The 15,992-nt window shown below is 45.2% G+C and overlaps 1 protein-coding gene across 11 annotated transcripts in view; it reads left to right on the top strand.

Moving 5' to 3' along the window:
• PPHLN1 (periphilin 1) overlaps nt 1-15,992 on the top strand; it is a 103,219-nt gene that overhangs the window by 49,723 nt on the left and 37,504 nt on the right. For 9 of the 11 annotated variants that reach the window (XM_075930124.2, XM_075930149.2, XM_075930173.2 and 6 more), the window contains one exon: nt 9,064-9,317. In XM_075930124.2, the coding sequence (XP_075786239.1) occupies nt 9,064-9,317 (254 nt within the window). The remainder of the gene's footprint in view (nt 1-9,063; nt 9,318-15,992) is intronic. The other 2 variants (XM_075930155.2, XM_075930195.2) reach the window with 1 other exon arrangement.

The raw sequence follows: 15,992 nt of genomic DNA on the forward strand, positions 1-15,992 counted from the left end.
TTGATAGGGAACTGATGCTGACGGAATGTGGCCAGGCTTTATACTGTGATGCTTTGTGCTGCAATGACGCCAGACCACTTACCACTGGGTTGGCGTGGAAAGGTGCCCTACCGTGGAGGAGTGAATAAGACAGGCCTCGCCAGAAACCTTGTGAGAAGGATCAAAGAGTTCCTCTGAGAGCTTTATGAAGATGTGCAGGGAGGATTCCCACACTGTCTCCAGACATGTTAACAAGCTGTTCTGGGAGCCCCTGCTGTGTAGGCAAGGGGGTTCCACAGATCACATCCTTGTAGCATGATAAAAAATGTGAAGTCACCAGAAGTACCGTCCCTAACATAAGGCCAGCAAGATATCCTGGGAGGATGGGATTGTCTCTAAAGTTATAAAAAGGTCCTGGCTCTCCTGGTGACCATTCTCCTCCTCTTCCTCATCCACACTGTCCTCTACACTGCTGCCTGAGGCTGCCTAAGGAGTGTCTTGGGAGGAGTCCACAGAGTGGCTTGGGAAGCTGGTCAGGCCTTCACTCCTCAGGATCCCATGCAGCTCATCGAAGCAGCATGTTTCTGACCATGATTTGAACCATCCGTTAGCCTCTTCTGTCTTCTGGTGTGATTGCCTCAGCTCCTTTATTTTCAGGCAGCACTGCTAGCATACCTTTTCTCTTCTGTGTCCTTGGCACTCTTGGCATCGATATGTGTTTCTTTTGCAGATTCATAGTTTTGTGAGAACAGATTCCTCTTTCTACACAGCAGTGAGGTTCAGGTTCTCCTGGACGTTCCTTGCTGGTGCTCACTTGCAACCCTTGGCATTCAGGGCTGCTGCTGAGATGTGCTGCCTACTCTGAAGTTTTTCGCCATGCTAGCCACACAGGAAATGAAATTCAAATTTTCCCAGGGCTTTTCTTGTGCACCTGGAGAGCAGCACAGTCGAAAGTCCTCGATAGAGTGGTGTCAGTGGGGTAGTGTGGAACACGTCCCAGAGGCCAAGAATGTAGACTCACACAGCATTGCAGCCACACTATCCAAAAGTTAACCATTCAAGGTCAAATTTACCATTGCTCCTCATGAAAAGCAGGAGTACTGAAATCAACTTTAACAGCCAGTGGTGGGGCGTGCATACCCCACACTGAATCAGGTGGGGTTAAAACCCTGTGGGCAGATGAAGTTCCACCCCTGAACCCAGAATGGGATGCTCCAAATGCTGGGGCAGCATAAAAGGCAGTAGTGTAGCTCAGTCTGGGCTGGCCACCAAAGGAGAAGGACCTCCAACAGGAACACCAGAGCCATTCCAGCCAGAGGCTCAGATGGTGGAAACCAGAGATCGCTGCAAGCTACCAACACCAGAGTAGCCTCAAGGAGAGGTGGCTGTGGGAGAACCAGAGGATACAGAGACTTCCTGGAACAGACCTGCACCAGTGCTGATAGAAAGTGACTCGGGGAGTGTGTCAGAATGGTATCTCCCACCCAGGTGTGCTCAGCGTGTTTTGATCCGACTCCTCACTGAGTGAGTGGTAAAATGCTCTGCCACTCACAAAGCCCTGGGTTGGGACCTGGTGGAGTAGGGTGGGCCCAGGTTCCCCGACTGGGGTGGTTCCCCTTTCAACTTACTGACTCTGTCCTGAGTTCAAGGGCCACCCTGTATTGACTTTGGCCACTAGGCTGTGCCGCCCTGAATTAGAGGTCCATACCTTACAGACTGTAGCCTTTAGGCCGTATTGCTCTCTAGACACAAACTAGTTTATAGAGACTGAGAGAAATAGCCAGCAACCTGACAGATGACCAGGCAGCGGTCACACCCCGGTACTTGAAACCAAAGAACGGGGTGTGCATGCCCTGCGACACAGCCCTTAAAATTGGCGGAACAGCTTTGGTGGTATGGACTCATTGTTTAGAAAATCACCCTAATGTGGCTTAGTTCAACCTAAACTCCCAGGTGTAGACCAGGCCTAAATTTGACAAATATGATAGCAACGGTTTAATTTTAAAATTTGAAGAGTGATCTGTGCCCAAGATTATCAGAATGTGTGGGTAATGGTTAGTTTGTGGGAAGACAAAGTGTCAATACATTGACATAGAAAATTAATTTGTACTCTGAAGAGTTATTTGTGTCAAATGTGGAGATTTAATGTAATCCTTAAAGAATTTTTAGTCATCTTAAAGTCCCAGTTCAACAGCGAATTGAAGGTTAAATCCATCCCTGTTCAGCAGATCATTTATGCACATGCTGAAATAACAAGAAAATGCTTTGCTGAAATGTCTTAATTGTTGAACTGCAGGTGTATTCCAGTGTATTCATTTAGAAAAGTAATGTATGTTTGTAAATAAATAAAAACTTGTCTGAGTGATTTTGTTCAGTTTGGCAATTTCACTTGCATTAATAATTTTACCAGAAGTGTGAAGTTATTATTGTATGGGTCAGAAATTGTCTAATATTTAGTTGCATTATTATAGTTTAGCAAGGCTAGATTAACATAATAAGTGAAGGATGATCAAATAAAATGCACATTACATTTTGGTGTTGGTCTGTCATGCTCTTGCAAGTCACTGTTTTTTACCCCCAGCATTTTGTGCTCTTATTCAGTGAAGGTTTGTTTAGAAAATATTTTGTAAATGCTTTAATGAATATTAGATCATTTATTAAAAGTGTACAATAGTTGGTGTTCTGTAAATTTTTTCATAATAAAGTCCTCTGTTTATTGAGGTTTAATAACTTGCTCATAAAAATTTGCTTTGGGCAGAAATGTGGTGTACCAGTTTGCCTGAAAGCTTGTTTTGTTTAAGAAAAATTAAAAGTTTTTATGTTACAGAAATTTTAAACAACCAGTTTAAATTGCAGAATGTTACTTGAGTAGCTGCTTTTTTTATATTTCTTATATGCATGTCATTCTAAATAGTTGCTCCATATTATTTATCTGTGTCTAACAGCTCCTTTATGAAAAGTCAGGTAAATTGCACACTTTTTTAGAATTTGGGAAATGACTCTTCATGCTAGATTAGGGATGGGTGATTATTTTTGCATGGGATCAACTCCAAGAATTTGGTGAATGGTCATGGTTGACACTTTCCTATTATATTCATGGAGAAGTGTATGGGGTGTTGGAACAGTTTGGGTGCAGGAGGGAGCTCTGGGCAGGGATTGGGGTGCAGAGAGTTTGCATGCTGAAGGGGATTGTGATATGAGGCAGGGATAGGGTATGGAAGGGAGTTTCAGGTGCAGGTTCATACCGGGAGACACTTACCAGCATAGGTGGCTCCTGGCTGGTGACACAGCAAGGCACTCTTGAAGCTGCTGGCAAGCCTGCCTCTGCTCATCCTAAGGGGAAGGGAGATAGTGGGTCTCTGCACTGCACCAGAAACTGGACATTGGGAACTATGAGGATGGTGCTGGTGTCAGGGGCAGTGTGTCATGGGCAAGGACCCACTGCCTCCTTCCCCCAATGGGTGCACAATGGATACTTCTGGGAGCAGCATGGCTTGAGCTGTGGCAGGCTGGAAGATTGTCTTGAGTGGCCTCCTGGGCTGTGGGACATATTCCTCTGGCCCCAGTCCGGAGGGTGATGACATGCCAGAGGAAAATGTTTGGTGGGCTGGGTCTAGCCTACAGGCCATATTTTGCTCACCTTTCTGCTAGACCCTTATCTGGAGCTGTTAAAGTTTTTCAAATACTGTGCATGTTAAAAATTGGCAAAATAGACAATAGTACCGAAGTATTTATCACTTAACTAATACAGCTCATGTGCATGGTCAAGACTAGGGTTACTAAGCGTTATAGTAACATTCATGATGGTGGTTGTATATTAATCAGTTCTCATGTGCACAGCTCTTTATTTCCCAAATGGCTTTCCTTTCAGACTAAGTCACCAGAAACAACAATTAATTAATGCAGTAGTATTTTAGAAGTCTGGCATTCATTAAAACACAAGTTTCAGAGGGAAAATTAAAGATCTGCTTTAATAAAAATATTGCCTTGGAGCATGTAATGTGGAAATCAGTGTCGCTGCTTGAGCAGAATGAAATACAATTAAAGCTCTAAATGTTGATTTGTTTGTCAAACCAGGAAGGTTAAGCACAATTTTCTGTTCTTTTAACATAAAAATCTAAACCAGATACAGAAAAGCATAATTTCTAGAATGTAACTTGATGTACCTGGAATTGACATTGTATTACAAATGCTAGTTGCATTGTTTATCAGCACTAAAGGAATTACATAACTTTTAAGACTTCTCTTTGCCTAACTAATTGCTTTACTGTTTAAAGGAAACCAGAGATGAGACCTGACTGGTCTCTTCAGATTTTTATTTCTTTGTTAAAATGCTTTAAAATACATTTTATTTTCTTGATATTTGATCCATCTGCTAAGATAAAAGTAATACAGTAAAACTCCAGTTGTCCGGCATCCAGTGGTCCAGCACTCCTGCTAGTCCGGCACCACCTGGAACCCGGAAGTGCTCCAGGCAGCCGGACAATTGGAGCTGGTCTGCCCCGGGCTTCCCCAAGTCAGCCGCTGGTCAATTTCAGCAGCGGCTGACTTGGGGATGCGCGGGGCAGAGCAGCTGGGGTGCTGCCGGGTAGCTCCCGTAGTGCTGTCCCCTCCATCCCCCTCATAGCCCCCCCTTCCGATAGTCCGGCATATTTGATAATCCAGCACCCCGAGTCCTAAAGGTGCCGGATTATCGGAAGTTTACTGTGCAAGTTTTCTTTGGTCAATCTATTGAAAGAATGTCAAGGTTTATGCTGTTTTATGTAAATATATCTGTATCTTGTACTGAAGTGTGACTTTTTTTCCAGTCAGTTTTGCAGCAGTAAACCTTAGGGTTTTCCTGCTTGGGGAGTTTTGCACCAGTGCTGACAGTGTCAGAAGCAACTTGCATTTATAAGTCATACTAGGACAAGTCATATTTTACATGGTGGTATCATGTGTCAGTATTATGAGTTTGTATCAATACATCTACATCAGTGTAGTTGCAGTGGTGCAAAAACCAAAATTTAACCCAGACAAGCCCTCACTGAATCACAAATGTCTACCTCTAGCATCCCACAGTAACTGTAGCTGGGAGCTCTCTATTTTCCTACCGTGGAAGGCGGGTTATTACTTATTACTATGCTGTGCTAAATCTGAGCATTGGTTCTCTGCTGGTCTATGTGACTCATACATGAAATAGTCTGCATTCAGCTTTCTTTATCTGTAAAAATAAATAAATACATTACCATGTAATAATTATTTAATGTATTATTCACTGAATATCAGAGATTAACTTCTGACCTGTGGACATTCCTAGTCTAGATTTAGTTGGTATTTGTTTCCACATTTGATTAAGTTTATGATGTTCTACATGTTTGTTTTTATATTTTGACTTTTGCTTACATATTTTAGCAGAATTTGTACATGAACTATTGTGTTTTAAGTTCCAGAATATTATTGTGATGGGATGGGGCATTCCATATGCTTTTTGAAGATATATGAATGTCATAATGGAGAGGTGCTTTTGGCAAGATGTCTCATGTAACATAACATTAGAGAGATTATAATCTACTGAATGTGATTGACCTATCTGTCAATGCCTGTACCATCATTTTTGTAGATTATTTCGATATTCCTAAATTGTGCATCTGTAATTGCATTTTCACTGTTCTGGGACACCTCTACTGATTACACATCAGGGCTGTGATGGCCTGTTAGCCAGGGAAAATGGAGCTACATGTGGCTTAGCCAGTGAAGTATGGCGATCGGGACCTTGTAGAGACATCTGACTCTGTCACTGGGTTCTGGAATCCATCTTAAACTCTATTTTTCCATGAGGAGCTAGGAAGAGATCAACCTTAAAGGACTCCCACCTTAAGCAAAGCCTATTAAAGGATGGGAATTGAGAGATTCTTGATAGTCACTTTTCCCTGGCTACCCCAACCAAGATGACTGCTAGAAACAACGAAGACTTAACTGGGGGGGAAGATTGGGCCCAGACTGGAAGGCTTTTCAGTCTGTGAAAGAAGCTTATTAGAATATCTTTGAGGGAGAGAGATTACATGTAACCAGTTTATTAGTGTATTAAGTTCTGGTTTTGTGTTCTGTTTTGTTCTACTTTGTTCTCTGTGCTATCTCTTATGACCACTTAAATCCTACCTTTATACTTAATAAAATCACTTTTTAAAATTGGTTAAACCCAGAGTAAACAACTGTTTGGGGGGAGGGGGCAAGGTATCTGCATCCAATTTTTTTTCTCTCTCTCTCTCTCTCTCTCTCTCTCTCTCTCTCTCTCTCTCTCTATCTATCTATCTATCTATATACAGGCAGTCCCCGGGTTACGTACAAGATAGGGACTGTAGGTTTGTTCTTAAGTTGAAGCTGTATGTAAGTCGGAACTGGCGTCCAGATTCAGCCGCTGCTGAAACTGACCGCCAGTTCTGACTTACATACAGAATCAACTTAAGAACCCCAAGCGTCCCCAAGTCAGCTGCTGCTGAAACTGATCAGCAGCTGATTCCAGGAAGCCCGGGGCAGAGCAACTCTGCCTCGGGCTTCCTGTAGTCGGCGCTGGTCAGTTTCAGCAGCAGCTAAATCAGGACGCCTGGGACAGAGCAGCTGGGGTGCTGCTGGGTTGCTCCAGTAGTGCCGCTCCTCGGCACTACTGGACCAACCCAGCAGCACCCCATCTGCTCTGCCCCAGGCGTCCTGATTCAGCCGCTGCTGAAACTGACCAGCAGCGGCTGAATCAGGACCAGAGCAGCTGGGGTGCTGCTGGGTTGGAGACCAGCAGACCAGGGAGACGGGGAGCAAAGCCTCTGAGGACGCCGGCAGCGGGACAGCCGTGGGGCGTCTGGGCTGTCCCGCTGCCGGCTTCCCCCGCGGTTTTGCAAAGCCTCGGGGAAGCCGGCAGCAGAGCAGCCCAGGCGCGCCTGGGGTGCCCCGCTGCCCGAGCGCCCCCCCCCCCCCGCGGCTTTGCAAAGCCCCTCCGCGGCTTTGCTCTGCGTCTTCCTGGTCTGCAGACTAGGGAGACGCAGAGAAAGCCCCAGAGTACACGGGCGGCAGGACTGCGAGGTCCCGCAGTCCGTGTACTCTGGGGCAGCCCCGTTCGTAACTGCGGATCCGACATAAGTCGGATCCACGTAAGTCGGGGACTGCCTGTATATAATATATTAAGAAAGAGGGTGAATTTCCTGAGTTTACACTGTACTGTGCTCTATATAGCATAACAGGGGTGGGAGACCTTTTTCGGTTGGAGGCCACTGACCCACAGAAAAATCAGTTGGGGGCCCACACACAAATGAGAAGCCCACCCCCACCGACATAGCTCCCAGCTGAGAAGGAGAAAGTCACTCCCCACATTTCTTTCTCAAACTAGTGTCTGGGGGGCACATCCTTGTAGATTTTGCATGCTACAGCCCGAAGGTGGGACAGCGGGGGAGTTGGCGCTCTTGTATGCTGGAGGGGTCCCCATAGCCTCAGGGGCTGAATCCAGACAAGCCGGGGGCTACATCTAGGCCCCGGTCCTGTGGTTTCCCACCCCTGCAGCATAAGATGGATTTATATATGGTTCAGCTCCTAGAGGAGCTGCATAATTGAGTGCTGGGGAAAAAGTCTCACTGCACAGCTTTTAATGTGTGTCTTTGACCTTGGGGAATGTGGCTCTGTCTTTGTGTCTTGGCTGAAGCAGGCTAGATAGCTGGGCTGACCAGTTATAGGGTGCCCAGGTTATTAGGGAAAGCAGGCTCAGTAAGGTCTCAGCACATCAAGTGACAGTCCCAAAAGGATCAGTCAAAATAATATTCTACTCCTGGCTAGTGGCAAACTTTGGTTTATTATTGTTAGGGCTGCAGCTTTGTCATGGTATAGAAAAAGTCCGAGGTACCCTGACTTCTGTAGGAAGGCAAGAGGGGAGCTGTAGGCCCAGTGTGGTTGGATGGCCCAAGCAAGGAGCAACTTTGGCTGCAGTGAGCTGATCCTGCTCACCCTACAGCAGTGGCCCCAGAGTACACAGCAGCTGCTAATGCCAGGGGGAATGTGGGGCAGGCTTAATCTCCCAGCTCCCACCTTGGATTAGGATTGTGGTTTTGGGGCAAAAAGGGTACTTTTTAAAATCACGAAACAGTCACTAATTACATTAATTCGGGCAAATTTATCGTGACTGCTCTGGTTTTTTTAATTAAAAATGCCATGACAGATTTGCAGTTCTAATTTTTAATTTTGCATTTATTACAGCTTGAAATCAGAATTATTGTCTACAGTGTAATTTATGTTCATGGCACTTTACAAACAAATTAAATGGGACGGGTACCCCCAAAGGACTTAAATGTTACAGGCCAAATTCATAGATCAGCATACTCCATAATGTAATTCAGAATACTCCATTGATGTCAATAGAGCTATGCCGGTTACACCAGTTGATGATAGTCATTGACTTTAGTGGGTGCAGAATCAAAGCCCTAAATAAGACTTAACACATCAAGAGGTAACAATAAACAAAAGGGCTGGGACAGAGGTATGTAATAGTGAGGGTTACAATAGTGACAGACTGTGAGTATAATTACGCATGCATCTTACTGATTCTTCTTTAGGTTTGTTTTTATTTTAATTCCATATTAAAATTTGGATATGAGAATGGAGTGACTATGCAGGAGGAAAAAAATACACAATGCCAAAGGCCCATCCATTTGCATTGTGTGAGATTATTTGCTTCACCCTTCAGATATGTACTATTTTATTAATATAGCATTAGTGGTTTGCCTGAGTTATCAAGTAGTGGAAGTGAGGTAGAGGGTCTGATGAGGAGTATTGGATCAGATTGTAAAATTTATTCAACTGAATGAAAACCTAAAGAAATGTCCTTACATTTGATATATGCTTAACCACTATCTGACCAGTTTAAGTTGACCAAGAATTACACAGTCTTTAATGATATTGGAGGTCTCAGATTTACTGTGTAGAGAATGACTGACCTATTTCTACTTGCTATAGAGATGAAAAGTTGCAATTTTGTTACCCAGTCATGCACTTTTAGATTTCTGTAATTTCTGTAAACACAGGAAGGAGAAGTTACTAATTTTATTTTTTCTGATACCTTCAAAGGGACAGCAGAGATGGCTTCAGAAGAAAAAGCTTCTATCCTTCTCATTACTTAAGGGAGAGATCCCCTCATAAGAGGGACTCTCCTTTCTTCAGGGAATCGCCTGTGAGCCGAAGGGATTCTCCACACAGCAGATCCGGCTCCAGTGTCAGCAGTAGGAGCTACTCCCCTGAAAGAAGCAAAGCCTATTCTTTCCACCAGTCCCAGCATAGCAGAAGTATGTCATCTTTACATAAAAGAAATATTTCTCAGCAAGGTAATGCTGGATTAATGATAACTGGTTAGTGAGGTGAAATTGATTCTTATTATACAAGATCTTTCTCTATATAATGAAGACATTAGACTTATTGTTGTGATTATGTTTTCCTACCTTATTAAATATTTCAGGGAGCTCTTTATTCCTTTATGTATTAAAGGTCTCTTGAGGGATCTTGTAGATGTTTTTCAACAGCCTCTCAAGGCTGGCTGCAGTTCCGTCTTGTGCATGACTTTTCTGTGTACATCAGGTTATATTCCTCTAGTAGCAAATGCTTCTATTTTTCTCCCTTTGCTGCTGTGATGGATTCCTTTTACAGGCAGCTTTGCCCTGAGCAGCAGTGGGTGAGGGCTTTTCTTTCTACAACTGAGAATTCTCATGGGGAAGCCAAATACAAAGTAAAGATCCTTACATTTTAAAACAACATGCTGTTTCTTATAACTGTGCTATCAATACTTGAATATTGTTTCTTTTAGCAGTTTAACCCTCTCTCATTCTCCAAATCTTGCAACCTTCAGATCAATGCAAAACCTCATGCCTATAACTAGGCAAGCCAATATATGGCTTGGATTTCAAATGAATGTTTGTTCCCCCCCCAGAAAGGTGATCCGTGTTTGTTTGTTTAAAAAGTATCCAAAACCTCTATGTATGAAAAACATGCAAACTAAAGTGGAAGTATGTTTTCTTTCCCATTGAGGTACTTGTTGCTATGACAGTTTGTGCAGATTAGATGGCTTTGAGTTTCTTTAAATGCAAATTTACTTATGTGAAATTTACCTTACATTTTCCAGAGTGCTTATAACTGGCAGGTATAGCACCTTTCACCCCAAAACATCTCAAAGCATTTAACTAACTGTATAAACACTGAGGAGTTTCTTCATTAACTACTGAAATACAGACTAACTCTCAGGAAAGCATTACAGTTATTGCAGGGTTACTACAAAAGTTCAGATCAGAAAGTAAAGAATATGACATCCACCTGAAATTGTAATAGGGATTTAGTTAAACAGAATGTAGTTATCGAGGACAGGAGAAGATGTTCTTGTGCACGACTTTTCTGTGTACATCAAGTTGTTTTCCTCTGGTAGAAAATGCTTCTATTTTTTTCCCTTTTCTGCTGTGATGGATCCCTTTAAAAGTGAATATGGAAAAGTTATTTACTTGTTTCCATGAAATAAGAACCAGGGGTCACCAAATTAAATTAATAGGTAGCAGGTTTAAAACAAACAAAAGGAAGTTTTTTTTCACACTGTGAAACTCCTTGCCAGAGGAGGTTGTGAAGACCAGGACTTTAACAGGGTTCAAGAAAGAACTAGATACATTAATGGAGGTTAGGTCCATTGGTGGCTATTAGCCAGGATGAGTAGGAATGGTGTTCCTAGCCTCTGTCAGAGGCTAGGAATGGACGATGGGAGAGGGATCATTTGATGATTCTCTGTTTTGTTCACTCCCGCTGGGGCATCTGGCGTTGGCCGCTGTTGGAAGACTGGATACTGGTCTAGACCCAGTATGGCTGTTCTTATGTTCAGGAAAGCCGTCTAAAAGTTGAGGAATCTTGTGGAAATTGGGAATTTTCTACAATTTTGAGCATATTTTTGGTGTTTTTGCAGCATTGTTAAAATAGCCACTCATACATCGGAATCTAGTAGAAAAACCTGCTGTCTGAGTTGTAGAAAATTGTACAGTGTGTGAAAGCTTTTTTTTTTTTTTTTTTGGGTCATGCATTATGTGATGCAGTTAGAGACTGTTCAGAGATGTCAGGTTGGAAAATGTAGTATTATTGTCTCTCTAAAGTTATACTGTAGATGCAATCTGGCAAATAGCTTTGCAAAGCAGTGGCTAAATTAGTCAAAGTAGAATATCCGCACTTAGGTCTGGGCTATCTGTTACTTCAGATTTAAATGATGTTTTGTCTGCCCATTTAACTGTTTTTAAGAAAGCAACTTTTGCTTTTACCATGCTACTTATCTTTAAAATTGTTTTCACCCATTAATTGTTCTAAAAGCGTTTCTTGTGACGACGGAGTTAAAATGGCTTACTTGCAGCATGGAGAGAGTTTAAATTCTGTTTGTTGGAATAGTGTTTGAATATGATTTGACGGGAAATCTTTGCTTTGGAGAACATGTAAGAAAAAGCCCATCCTGTTACCTATATTGTATTTTAAAGAACCAAATCCTAACAGGGCCAGAGTTGATGGTCCACATGTTTATTTAGTATGAATACAGGCAGTCCCCGGGTTACGTACAAGATAGGGACTGTAGGTTTGTTCTTAAGTTGAATCTGTATGTAAGTCGGAACTGGCATCCAGATTCAGCCGCTGCTGATACTGACCGCCAGTTCTGACTTACATACAGAATCAACTTAAGAACCCCAAGCGTCCCCAAGTCAGCTGCTGCTGAAACTGATCAGCAGCTGATTCCAGGAAGCCCGGGGCAGAGCAACTCTGCCTGGGACTTCCTGTAGTCAGCGCTGGTCAGTTTCAGCAGAAGCTGACTTGGGGACGCCTGGGACAGAGCAGCTGGGGTGCTGCTGGGTTGCTCCAGTAGCGCCGCTCCTCGGCACTACTGGACCAACCCAGCAGCACCCCATCTGCTCTGCCCCAGGCGTCCTGATTCAGCCGCTGCTGAAACTGACCAGCAGCGGCTGAATCAGGATCTGGGGCAGAGCAGCTGGGGTGCTGCCGGGTTGGTCCAGTAGTGCCCAGAGCGGCACTGCAGGACCAATCGGCAGCGCCCCAGCTGCTCTGCCCCAGGGTCCAAAACAAAAGCCTGGTCTGCTGGGGGGGAGAGGCACACTAGCTGCGCCCCCTCCCCCCCAGCAGACCAGGGACACGGGGAGCAGAGCCGCAGCGGCAGCGGGGTGCCGCGCCTCTGAGGCTTTGCTCTGGCAAAGTCTCAGAGGCGCGGGACCCCGCCACTGCTGCCGCTTCAGTCCGGGTGCCTGTGGTCTGCTGGGGACCGTCCCCAGCAGACCACAGGCACCGGGACTGAAGCGGCAGCAGCGGAGGGTTCCCGCGCTTCTGAGGCTTTGCTCTGGCAAAGCCTCAGAAGCGCGGGAACCCGCCCGGTGCCCCTGGTCTGCTGGAGACGGTCTCCAGCAGACCAGGGGCACCGGAGCAGCTTATGAACGGGGCTTTCTCGCCCCGGAGCTCGCAGGTAGCAATCCGCCACCTCGACCTCCCGGGGCGAGAAAGCCCCGTTCGTAAGTGCGGATCCGACATAAGTCGGATCCGCGTAAGTCGGGGACTGCCTGTATACCTGGCAATGACCTCTGCATGCAGGGCTTACCCACTTGGTTCTTGAGACCTGTTCTGGAACATGTGTGGGGGAATGTTTTGTGCCAGACTTCCCTCCATCTTCAGGTATACTGGTGTAAACTAGGGATACACAAACACACATTTCATACATATTGTTGTAAATGATATAGCCACTTCATTTGAAAGATCTTTATAAATAATTGTGTTGAAATGCCCTTTTACAGATGTTAGGTGGAGTTAGATGAGTTGAGGGGGCTTGTGACCGTCTCTTTAATTTCACTTTCAGTGCAGACAATGCATTAAAAGTAAAAATCAGTCTGCTAAACCACAGATCTATTAGTGCCTCTTGTCCCCTTGCTGGTTAAGACTACAACTCAAGAATCTCCTTATCTATAGGAATTCATCATCTTGCCCTAACTTCATCTATAGCATGGGTGGGGAACCTTTTTTGGGTTGGGAGCCACTGACCCACAGAAAAATCAGTCAGGTGCTGCACACAAGAGAAACAAGAAACCTTCCCTTCACCAGCATGGGCTCCCAGTGCCGGGGGGAGAGCCCTAAGCATCAGGGTCCAGATCCAGACAAGGCCCCCGGGCCACCCCTGATCTACAGAGAGAGAAATTGAATGACTATACGGAGCTCAGTTTAATTGTGCATTAGTGGGACTGGAACAGACAGATCGGGGGAGATTTTACTTTGTCTTTTTACCATTATTTGTTTATGGCTCCTCTGTCCATTTCAGGGTATCATTAAAAACTACCCTCCTTGTCTTTAATTCATAATTTATCTATTTGAGACCCCCTTAATATTCTTCTCCCTCCAATACTTCCTACTTCTTCCATACATCTATTGCTTACTTCCTTTCAGTCTGGTTCTGATAGACTTGCCACTTGGTGTGAGAACAGTTTCCTTTGGTATATCTATCTGTATTAACAATTTTATGAATCATCTGCATTGACTTTCCACCTCTTCCACTCATAAATAATGTTTTTGCCTGGTCCCTCAGTAATATGTATTTTGGAACCATAGTGAATTCTGTAAAACATTTTTTATTCATTAGTATGAAAGATGTATCAAAGATGTTAATGTTCTTTCTGGTCTAAAGGGCAGCTAGTTGTGGGCTTTGAATGTCTCTGAATGCAGATTATGAAAAGAATCTTGGATTTCTTCATGTAAATATAATAAAACACGAGATATATATTGGCAAGAGCTGGAAGGAACTAATTCTTTGTCAGATAAGTTGTTTGGTTAGCTCTGGAGTCAGCAGTGGCTAAATTGACCTTATATTTCAAATAAGTGACCCCTCTCCCCTCAAATGAGAAACAAAACAAACACTGGAGAGATCTTTTGTGAGGAGGATTGTTTATTATTTTAGCACTGGTGATGTGTTCTGCAAAGATACTCTGCCTTCAGTAATTTGATAGATAACATTTCATGACTCTTCACTTGTAATTCCATAATAATGGACTGCACCAACATGGGCCCCACTATTCTGCTACCTCCCCACATGAGTATTCACGTTGCTGTGTTGACTTTAATGGTCCTAAGCATGGGTAAAGGAGACCTCTCCACCTGGAGCATCTGGCAAGATCAGGACCTTTGTGTGAAACCAAAATTAAGTTTATGTATAAAAATTGCCTTAATTGGATATAGTTGAGGGATACAGTAGGCTATTGTTTGACCTGAGCAAAGGAAAAAATTAGTTACATTAGCAGAAAAGAGGTGGAGGTTGTTGTAGAAACAAGCTAAACAGTTTTGATTGTATGACAAAGTATGGAGGATATCTTGAAGGACTACACTGAATGATCAGGTAACATGAAACTGTTAAGGCAGCTGCTTTTTTGTATCTTGTTGCAATTGGGGAGCAGTTGTCACTTGCTTGTTTGATCTTCCATTTCCGTAGCCAGTTTAGGGTGTTAAATTCTATCTTCAAAGGCAGAATATCCTGAAAATCTGTGGAGAGAGAAAAGGGGCAACCAGACAGGTTTCTTTTTAACATTCCAGATCTGTTTAATATCGATATTTATTTATTTATTTACATTTCAATTTCTTAATTCTTTTAGATATTGGTATTTAAAAATGCACAATGGTGGAGCAATCTTAATTTAGCATCTTGCTACAAAGTAAATAGCTCACTAAAAATGGCTCATTGTGTTATGTATCGTTACTTGGGGGCTTAAATTACATGCTTATTTAGTTGTCATTAGTTTCATTAAAGTAATTCATCTCACATTTTTAAAATTTAATAAACAAAGCTTCTTTTTAATTGATTTATCTTTCTAATTAACATGGAGTATTAGTCTACTATGCTTTAGGGAAGTATTCGCCTGCTGTAGGCTTTCCATAATGAACATTTGGCATGGTTATTCATGACTGCATTTTTAAACAGTAGCGTCTAGTACAGGCAGTCCCCGACTTACGCGGATCCGACTTATGTCGGATCCGCAGTTATGAACGGGGCTGCCCCGGAGTACACGGACTGCGGGACCTTGCGGTCCCGCCGCCCGTGTACTCCGGGCGAGAAAAGCTGCTCCGCGTCTCCCTGGTCTGCAGACCAGGAAGACGCGGAGCAAAGCCGCTGCCTGAGCCCCCTCCAACCCCCCCCCCCCCCGCGGCTTTGCAAAGCCTCGGGGAAGCCGGCAGCGGAGTAGCCCAGGCGGCCTGGGCTGCCTCGCTGCCCAAGCCCCTCCGCGGCTTTGCAAACACTCGGGGAAGCCGGCAGCGATGCAGCCCAGGCGCGCCCTCCCGCGGGGAGGGGGGGGCTCGGGCAGCGAGGCAGCCCAGGCGCGCCTGGGCTGCTCCGCTGCCGGCTTCCCGAGGCTTTGCAAAGCCGCGGGGGGGCTCGGGCAGCGAGGCAGCCCAGGCGCGCCTGGGCTGCTCCGCTGCCGGCTTCCCCGAGTGTTTGCAAAGCCGCGGAGGGGCTTGGGCAGCGAGGCAGCCCAGGCCGCCTGGGCTACTCCGCTGCCGGCTTCCCCGAGGCTTTGCAAAGCCGCGGGGAAAGCTGGCAGCGGGACAGCCCAGACGCCCCGCCGCTGTCCCGCTGCCGGCGTCCTCAGAGGCTTTGCTCCTCGTCTCCCTGGTCTGCTGTTCTCCAGCAGACCAGGGAGACTGGGAGCAAAGCCGCGGAGGACCCAGGCGGCGGGACCGCGGTGCGTCTCGGTCCGCCTCCCGCGTCTTCCTGGTCTGCTGGGGTGGGGGGGGGCGCAGCTAGTACGCCCCCCCCGCCCCTCCCCAGCAGACTAGGCTTTTCTCTGGACGCCTGTGGCAGAGCAGCTGGGGCGCTGCCGGTTGGTCCTGCAGCGCCGCTCTGGGTGCTACTGGACCAACCCAGCAGCACCCCAGCTGCTCTGGTCCTGATTCAGCCGCTGCTGGTCAGTTTCAGCAGCGGCTGAATCAGGACGCCTGGGGCAGAGCAGATG

Source organism: Pelodiscus sinensis, chromosome 1 (genome assembly GCF_052426305.1).
Source record: "Pelodiscus sinensis isolate ZL-2025 chromosome 1, ASM5242630v1, whole genome shotgun sequence".
Classification (NCBI taxonomy): domain Eukaryota; kingdom Metazoa; phylum Chordata; order Testudines; family Trionychidae; genus Pelodiscus; species Pelodiscus sinensis.